The sequence below is a fragment of the Henckelia pumila genome, chromosome 4 (genome assembly GCF_033568475.1).
Source record: "Henckelia pumila isolate YLH828 chromosome 4, ASM3356847v2, whole genome shotgun sequence".
Classification (NCBI taxonomy): Eukaryota; Viridiplantae; Streptophyta; class Magnoliopsida; order Lamiales; family Gesneriaceae; genus Henckelia; species Henckelia pumila.
In genome coordinates, this window is record NC_133123.1 from 74,648,556 (window position 1) to 74,657,960 (window position 9,405).

Genomic DNA, 9,405 nt, shown 5'->3' on the forward strand with positions numbered 1-9,405 from the left:
ACGTATATACGAGATGTGGGGTGGGCAGATATATCTGAGAATGTAACACGTAGCCAGAAAGTGCACTAAATCCAAGAATTAATTTCCCCTGCCTTTTTTCGATTCCTCAACTTCCCAATTTCGATGTTCCATTTTTGACACACACACACCACTCCCCACCGCTTTCCTCTCCACCTGTCTCGCCTCTCATTCCCCATCATACCCCCGCAACCCTCTCTTATTTACCTTAACTGCCACCCCTTTCTTCCTCTATATACAAACCCCCTCTCCCTCGATTTCCTGCCCATTCTCACAATTCAAGAAAATGGCAGTTCGTCTCGGGGTTCCCTTTTTCTGCATGCTTAATCTTCTGGCTTTCTTCGCCGCCGCGAGTTCCGCCGCGCAGTTGGCCCCGACCCCCGCGGTGGCGGTGGACTGCTCGACTTTGGTGTTGACAATGGCGGACTGTCTGTCTTACGTGACGGAGGGCAGCAAGGTGTCGAAGCCTGAGGGCCATTGCTGTTCCGGCCTGAAGAAAGTGCTCAAAACTAAGGCGGAGTGTCTCTGCGACACATTCAAGAACAGCGCGCAGTTGGGGGTGAAGCTGAATGTCACCAAGGCCGCGACTTTACCCGCTGCGTGCAGTGTTTCCGCTCCTTCTATCAGCAACTGTGGCTGTAAGTTTCATAATCTTTTTTCTTTTTCCCTGGAAAAAGTTGTAAGCTTTTTTGGTGAGTGTTTCCTTCATTTCTTGGCTTGTTTTTGTTTTTGTTTTTGGAAAATAATGGAGGTTTGATTTTGTTTGTTTTACCTTTTCTGCAGTGAGCATTGGTGCAGCTCCAGGTACACTCAGATCTGAGCTTTTTTTCTTAAAAAAAATATATCCATTTTCATGTTTTGTACGTATTCTAGAGATTTCAATACTTTTAGATCTTTTAAAGTTTTAATTTTGATTTCTCCCCGTCTAATTCTAATGAAATCTTTTTTATAATGTTAATTTGGTTCTGCAAGAATCTCAATTCATTTTTAAAAATAGTATTTTTCTGTCTGTAATACGATTCCGATTGTCTTGTCTTCAAAAAGAGATTATGTGGGCTCGCCCCCCTATAATCTACCTCGGACCAAATTTGAACTTCAAAATTGATGTTTTTGACTTTGCCCTCCTATTGAACCTATCCGTTGAGTGATTGCATTGAAGTATATTACGGGTATGATATGTAGCATTGAATGCCCGATTTTATTGTAATTTTTCAAATGCCTTAAATTATTAACTAAATTAGAAATACAATCGTTATCGATGGTCCAAACATGTGGGGTCTTACAAATGATCCCACATAAAGAAAATTTTTGGAGCAATGATAGTCATAGGATCTCTCACTGTTAGCACCTAGGGATGTTGTTTATTTGGGGTTATTGATCCTTGATGATATTTTTTTATTTCGTGTTGTTTTTATATGCTTCTTTGGACTTCATTAATGAATTTAGATAATTTTATAATTTCAAAGATAATTTGTAACCGGTTCGTGTGGACTTCTGTGTCTCAGCACTCATTTGAATGTATTGGCATTTATTACCGTGCTGCTTGCCATGTGTTGCTTGTGTTTTTGTTCCTTTTTTTGTTCTCTTCATAATAATTTCTTCCAACAATATAGTAGTAGGGACAGTTGATGGTAACTCATTCATTACCTGTGATTGGTTTTAAGGATTTACTTAGGTTGGTGGATTCGGTCGGGACAAGACCTTTGATTTTATCATACAATGGATTGTGGGAATTGTTGGCTGTTTTGGTTATAGTCATATTAATACTCAGTGCAAAACAAGTGTGGCTTCAACATATGTTTTGTCGATTTTGGTGCGAATACATGTTGGAAGTTCGCTCCATGCCAACTACCATGTTTGTCCATGTTATGTTTTGCAAACATTTAACGACATTGTGTCGTTGATACACTCACTTCAAGATGGTAACGATCTTATGCAATTTTCTTTATCAAGCAAGCAAGATGTAATCCAAAACATGAATGTGGAATGTAGATGATGCGAACGAACGAGGACTATAGGTTTTCGTTTTCTTATGTGACTTTTAGGTTTTTTTTTATACCAATGTTGCTTTGTTCTTTACTGGCCACAAGGCTTATATGCGGTCCCGATTCTCATAACATGTCACTGCATTGTTCTGCTACAGCTCTTTCACCTTTTGCCATATCTCCCAGTTCGGTTGCCGGGCCACCTACATCCAGCATAGGAGTTAATGCAATTTCTCCTGCACCAGCTCCTCAAAACTCGGGCTCGTCGTCTTCATATTTGCACTCTACCGAGATCTTTGTGTTCGCCACTATGGTTTTTACTGCCTCTTTCGCTATGTTTTGAGCATGCCATGGTCCTGTTTTTGAGATGAGAGGCGAGTCGGGGTAGATCGTTTCAATGCTTACTATTAATTAGCTGGAGTTGCTCCATGTTCTATTACTGGACCTTGGAGACAATTTTAATTACACCAACTTGAGCTACTACTTGTTAGCATGATTATATTCTTGTGTGGATGTTTTAGTAGTTTTCCTTCGGTTCTTTTGTTCATAATGGTCTTATGTGGGCCTCATTATATCTTGATATCTTATTTTAAACCGTTTTTTTAATCTCTTGTTGGTTTCACTTTAAGAATGTGGGATAATAAATTTTGCTAATTGATTCAAAAACAAAAACAAATCTTTAGTGGTCAAATCGATTTATTTCGGCTTTATATTGTTAATTTTTACTCTTAATCAAGAAATTTTATATATTTTTTAAATTATAATTTTATTTAGTCACTTGACACCCAAACTAAGGAATATTAGAAGTCATTCTTTTTGGGTCTCAAACATGAATATTAATATTTTGCTCTTCTCACTCTAATTTTTCTGTATTCGATGTACGTATAATATTAATTTGATATTTTGTAACATGATGTTTTTATAAGCTTAAATCATAACGGTATTTTAAATCATCATCATATACTTAATCACAATATAAAATTTGCTCTCATATTCGATGTTCGTATAATATTAATTTGATATTTTGTAACATGATGTTTTTATAAGCTTAAATCATAATGGTATTTTAAATCATCATCATTTATTTAATCACAATATAAAATTGGCTCTCATATTCGTACCTTTAGCAAATGCGAATGTTAAAACCACTTCAAATAGTGAATGTTCGATACGAAAACTCTATTTAATTTTTAAGGAAATGCGAATGTTAAAACTTTTTTTTTTTTTTTTTTTTTTTTTGAGGAAATGCGAATGTTAAAACTTAAAACTAAAGATTTGAAGCATTTGATGTTGATACTTTTACCACTTCAAATAGTGAGTTTCGATACAAAAACTCATGTAAGAGCAGTAAATTTTGTGAAATAAATTTTTTATTCGATCTGATTTGATTCATAAAATAATATATTTTTATGTAAAAAAATATTATATGGATAGTTTCATAGATATAGGTTTACGAGAAATCATCATACAATATACATGAAATTTGATCATAAAATAATATATTTTTATGCAAAAAATTATTATAAGGATAGTTTCATGGATAAAAATTCGCGAGAGTCCATCTTACAATATACATGAAATTTCAAATCGCAAGAAACAGTCAAAGTCCAGAACCAGTGCAAAATTCGAACAAGAAACTTGCTATATATGTATTTTTTTTAATAACACTTTTACCCTCTAGTTTGTATTATATACACTTAACTTTATAAAACATTTTTCTTATTTCTTTTTATAAAGTGGAGTGTATATGAATGGTAAAAATCGGATGCAACTAATATTGGTCATTTTTCTTATTAGAATTCTTTATTCTTTTATCATGATTTATTCGCATTGAATTTTGGTAGATAATAAGCATCATGGTCAAAGCGAGTTTATGTTACATCAGAAGTGCTAGTCCTGAATTTGCTATTCTATATGATTTTCGCACTAACATCTCACGTCAAAACAAAAAAAAAAGGGATCTATCGGTATTTTTTAATTTTAAAGTGAGATATTTGCACGAACATTCATCTTATACAAACACATCGGAAGCAAGAGCTCTCGATGTAGCAGTGTGGATATCTTCTTTTATGCTTAGGACAGAAGACCTGTGAGCCTTTTTGAAGCTTCTATGATATCTTCCCTGTGACCAAATGCAGTGACTCTAATAAACTCTTTGCCTGCTGGGCCAAATCCGGTCCCTGGAACTGTAATGATGTGTGTTTTCTCAAGAATTTCATTGAAAACATCCCAAGAATTCGACCCCGGAAAGTGAACCCAAATATAAGGCGCGTTTACACCCCCGTAAGCCTTTAATCCAAGGGACTCAAATGTTTCCAAGAGTATCTGTGCATTATGTCTGTAGTGATCAACAAGAGACAGCACACCCTGCAGGAAGTTGCATTAATTGTTGCAAAATGAATCATGTGGAAAACTGTCGACGTTTTTGGGTCGAAAACTTACCTTGAATCCTTCCGGGGACAAACTAGCCAGCCCGCCAGCCTGAGCTATCCTTGAGGCACCGTTGAAGCAAGTGCATACGATGCGGTTAAAATCGTTTATGACAGGGAAGCCATTCAAGTACAAGAGCTCCTCAGGCACCACCGTCCAACCGAGCCGAACGCCTGTGAATCCTGCTATCTTGGAAAACGACGAGATTTCGATAGCAACCTGTGGCAGTGATCATCATGATCTTCTCATGTTCCTATGAAGAGGATCGGAGGACAAAAAAGTCTCCATCCAATATGAGTTAAGCAAGATCTTGATTTTGGGGGATGTGTTTAATTACCTTTTCGGCACCAGTGATTTCGTATATGGATCGAGGTCTTCCGTCGGTGACATAAACAGAGTAAGCTGAGTCATACACGATGATTGATCCGTTGTCCTGCGCGAATCGCACTAGTTGTTCTAGTTGCTCTCGAGTAGCCGCGTGACCGGTTGGGTTGTTGGGAGAGCAGAAGAATATGATATCCGTTCGTTCAGTGTCGGAGAGGTTGGGGAAGAAACCATTCTGAGGGCCACATTTCATGTACTTGATATTCTGATACCTCCCTGATTCAGTATCCACATCACCTGTCTGTCCAATTATGACACTTGAGTCTATATAAGCCTGTTTTCATGAGAGAAGAAACTTTTAAGGAACCAATTAATCATGCATAGAACCATCTTTATGTTGTGAAAAAAGATCTAGAATCACCGGAAAAATCGGATCTTGAACCGCTATGGACATGTTAGATCCAAATAGCAGCTGCAAGAAAACACAAAAGCACAGTTATCAGGCGCCTCTAGCCTTACAAGCCTTACAAGTCTAGGCTCGGCCCTTGGATAATGCACATACGCGTGCGCCTTGTCTGTTTACTATGGTTTCGATAAGAAAAGGAAAATGATATATACACCTCCAATCCCTTGTGATGTATATAATTAATATGTATACCTGCAAGCGAGATATATCACATTGCGCACCGTCTGATACGAAGACTTCTTTGTCCTTAATACCCAGTTTCTTGTAAAATGTTTCTGCTATAGCTTTTCGAAGTTCCTGAGACATAAGAATTTGAAACCAAATGAACCTAAAGGACGTTTCTTGATGTAAAATTTACGACACCATGCCAACGCGCCATAATGTCGCATGCATACGCGATAATATGCATATATATAACACTTTTTACCTTGCTACCTTGTTCAGCTCCATACCCTCTATAACCCGCAGTTGTTGAAAGGTTGTGTGCATACTGCAATATAGAATATCAGAACATGAATGAAAACTATAAAGAATGAATTATAAATTGTAATTCTATGAACTTTCCAGGCGAATGGGATTTCAATGTCTTAATTTGTCTTATTTATGGCCCTGGAATTCCTTCTTTTTTTCAAAAAAAAAAATAATAATAAGAATTTTTCCGTTCATTCATATAAGTCCTAGTCCAAGATGGACCACAGAATCTATTCAACTTGAACATTCTGAATCATGCCTGATATGTCAATATTAATCTGCAAAAATATTTTAGGACATGTAAAGAAAACCTTCAATATTATCGGAATTTGTTTAAACTTACATTAGCCATGCTTGAAGCTACAACATCTGGCAACGGCTCCGAGGTGTCACCGATACCAAGACTTATAACTCTTGCATTCGGATACTTCTTGACATGCTGAAGTTCGCGTGCAGAAATCTGTAATTTCGCGATACGATATTCCAGCAAGTGAATTTCATATTTTAGATGATATATAGGTTGGTGAAAATATAATGATCTTATAACAACCAATGCATGGATGGATAAACAAAGAGATAGCCACCAACCTCAGGAAACAAGTAGTTGTATTGAAGCCTCTCCAACTTTGGATTTCGAACAACTTTTGTATGATAATAGTTAACTGCATGAACACGAAGTCAAAAGAAAGCCAGTGAAATCTTTGAACTTATAATTCCCACAAAAATTAATTGCTGATGTATATAATATACGTACGTACCTTTCCCATTATCTTCTGTTTTGATACTGCATGCAAAATTAAACCAGTTAACATGAGATGGAGCATTATCACAGATGAAAAGTGGTGAAATAAAACCAATTTGATTACCTAGATTTTGGCTGAAAAAGTGTTTTACAAGGCATTGAACTGAAAGATATTGAAGCCTTGAACATGTTTTTTTCTTTGTGTATAAATATGTTGGGACTCTAAATTTAGTGTATAAATATGTAATAGTCAAATATTAATGAGCACATATATATAGCACGAGAAGGTGATATTTATATGTACACTTATGAATCAATTTAATGAATTTTTGTTGTCACTATCAACTTGCATACATGCATGATGTCATTGTAGACACGTCGAAGCGCAACTACTATGATCTGTTTGATCCAATAGCTGTGCAAACTTGTAAATTAAAATCAGATCGTTCACACCATGCATCCATATATCACAATTTGCGGTCTTTTGTGATTCGAACGATGAGATGATGATTAATAGGTGATAAATTTTTTTTGTAGAAATCGAGTAAAATCAAACGTTGGATGAAACAAAAATGTGTTATCAATTAATGATTCATCTTTCATATCGAATGATAGCCTTTCAACATTGTCATTGAAATTCGCACTGCGTTTACTTCGAGAGATGAGATTGTGCAAGAATAGATTAAAATGTGATTATTAATATAAATTGATAGTATATGAAGTGAGATTAAATTTGAGATTGATTTTTTTTTCTCTTTTCACCATGTACAGATTTATAATTCATTCTAAAATTTAGGATTAACAATCATTTGTAAATCTTATTATTAACGGGCTTAGGATTTATAATGATTTTTAATTTTGCAACTAAACATAGGATTAGTCAGTATAATTATGTTATCCCTCATTTATCAAGGCAAGTAAACGCAGCCTAACTTTAGTCTTAATACAATAACTTCTCAATTTTGGTGCATCTCACACCGACTTGTATTTCCTTGTCGGAAAACGTTGATTAGACGGTGGCTAGCTAATGTTGCCAAAAATCAAGAGATTAAATCAATTTATTTGAAAGAAGCTTAAAACATAAAAAACAGTCAATAAATTTTACAAGTTTGATGTGTTTCATCGTAAACATCCAATGATTAATGTGACACCAAAATATGCTTCAACGATGCATATCACCTAATAAGTATTTTTTTTAACAAAAATTAAATATTTCGATGGATCAAAATAACCCAAAATTCAGAAATTATTATACCAAGACCGACAATTAAAAACTTAACGAACTAAAATAATAAAAAAAAAACAAATTAAAGATACAAAAAAATATTTTCTCTTTGCGGAATGTAGACCAAGACAAAGGAACCTTTCATGAGCTGGCCTCAAACAAATTCCTAAGACCACACGCAAATTGGGTGACATATATGGTGTATGTCGTCCCTTTTTGATATTACTTACGTTATTCTTATTTTCTTCCTTCTCACACGATTCAGTCTCTGAAAAACATTAAAAAATAACACTTATCAAACAACTAACTGTATCATTTAAATTTAGTTGACTTGAGAATTTTTTATAAACCTTTCACACGAGAAAGTATACTTACGTACGTACACGGTACATGGTAAAGAAATATATCACAGGAGTGTGAAACAATTGATAAATCTACTGCCCGGCAATGTCGTAAGTCGCAGTTCGTCTCCGGGAGAAGAGTGAAAGGAATGTTTTATTTCTTTAAATCATCATTTTTTTGAAAAGATTTTATTTAATATGTTTTGTCTTTCTTGAACATGAAGTAATTTTATTTAAGTTATTTATTTCCTTGATTAACTTGATTTGTGATATTATTGGCTTTATCATATCATATCTAATGGGAATCGTTTTTCATGTTGTGTAGATTTGATATGATCAAATCTAGATAATCCTATGTCTACAAGGAAACATCTACAAGGAAGAATTCTAGTCTATATATTGGAGAGAGACAAATCAATTGGAGTAGACCGATATCATAGAGAGACCGAGAGAGTTTATCAAAAAGGCTTCATACACGTACATTGAGTAAAGATCTTCTGAAGTCGGTATCGATCGTGTTTACTTGATGTTTGAAGAACACTTGAAGATCATTGATCAAAAAGTGTTTTTATCTCTACAAGTTTTGGCGTCGAGAATTTTAACTCCTTAATATATTTTCTTTATTCTATTTCATATATAATTTTTAGGAGTTATTTTTATTCGTTTTATTTTCTCATATGTCGGAGAAAATTGATTTTACAATAATCACTAGTTTTTAGGGTTTGTAAAACTCTTTGAATAATTTTCTAGTGAAGTTTTGCCCTGAGGCGTAGCAAGAGTATTTTATACTCTTGCTTAAATCATTTGAGTCTATTTAATTGGTTTCTTGTTTATTTTATTCACGCCTAAATTATATTCCGTTGCAAATTACTCAAGGTGTTATTGTAGGTGTTGTCAACACCTTGTGACAATACCTCAAACTGTTTATGTGCAACCTCAATTCCCTTACAAGTGGCATCAGAGTCATATTCTTGATACATTAAGAACTGATCTTGGTTTGTTTATTTTATTACAGGGAATAAGATGGACTCATCGTCTGTTGCGAACTCGTTCTTGAAACCTCTGGTCCTTGATGGCACGAATTATGCACTATGGAAGAATAGGATGCGATATATTATTAAAGCTATGGATGTTCGTGCTTGGAAAAGTATTCTAACTGGTTGGACTCCTCCAAAGACGCTAGATGAAGATAGACACTATATCATCAAGCAAGAAGAAACTTGGACTGCCGAGGAAACACAAAGTTCAAGCTACAATGCTAAAGCACTCAATGCAATTTTTGCAACTGTGGATATGAGGATGTATGGAATCATATCTGACTGCACTATTGCTAAGGATGCATGGGATGCTCTTCAAGAACACTGTGAAGGGACTGATAGCGTGAGAATAACAAGATTGAGATT

General features: G+C 35.0%; 2 protein-coding genes across 3 annotated transcripts; one reads left to right on the plus strand and one right to left on the minus strand.

Annotated features, from left to right (window-relative positions):
- Window positions 1-167: 167 nt before the first annotated feature.
- LOC140866002 (non-specific lipid transfer protein GPI-anchored 31-like) lies at window positions 168-2,592 on the plus strand. Of its 2 annotated transcripts, XM_073270857.1 has the most exons (3): window positions 168-656; window positions 802-822; window positions 2,162-2,592. In XM_073270857.1, exons 1-3 carry the CDS (start codon window positions 305-307, stop codon window positions 2,344-2,346), a joined length of 558 nt encoding a protein of 185 aa, XP_073126958.1. In that variant the 5' UTR covers window positions 168-304; the 3' UTR covers window positions 2,347-2,592. The 2 variants fall into 2 exon arrangements, with proteins under 2 accessions (XP_073126958.1, XP_073126959.1); XM_073270858.1 differs by lacking the exon at window positions 802-822.
- A 1,317-nt stretch (window positions 2,593-3,909) lies between these two features.
- LOC140866534 (aminotransferase ALD1, chloroplastic-like) lies at window positions 3,910-6,698 on the minus strand. Its single transcript, XM_073271550.1, has 10 exons — window positions 6,561-6,698; window positions 6,453-6,478; window positions 6,283-6,356; window positions 6,038-6,154; window positions 5,651-5,713; window positions 5,416-5,520; window positions 5,179-5,229; window positions 4,771-5,091; window positions 4,446-4,652; window positions 3,910-4,370 (listed from the first exon to the last, which is right to left on the minus strand). The coding sequence occupies exons 1-10, from the start codon at window positions 6,623-6,625 to the stop codon at window positions 4,077-4,079; spliced, it is 1,323 nt and encodes a 440-aa protein (XP_073127651.1). The 5' UTR covers window positions 6,626-6,698; the 3' UTR covers window positions 3,910-4,076.
- Window positions 6,699-9,405: the final 2,707 nt, after the last annotated feature.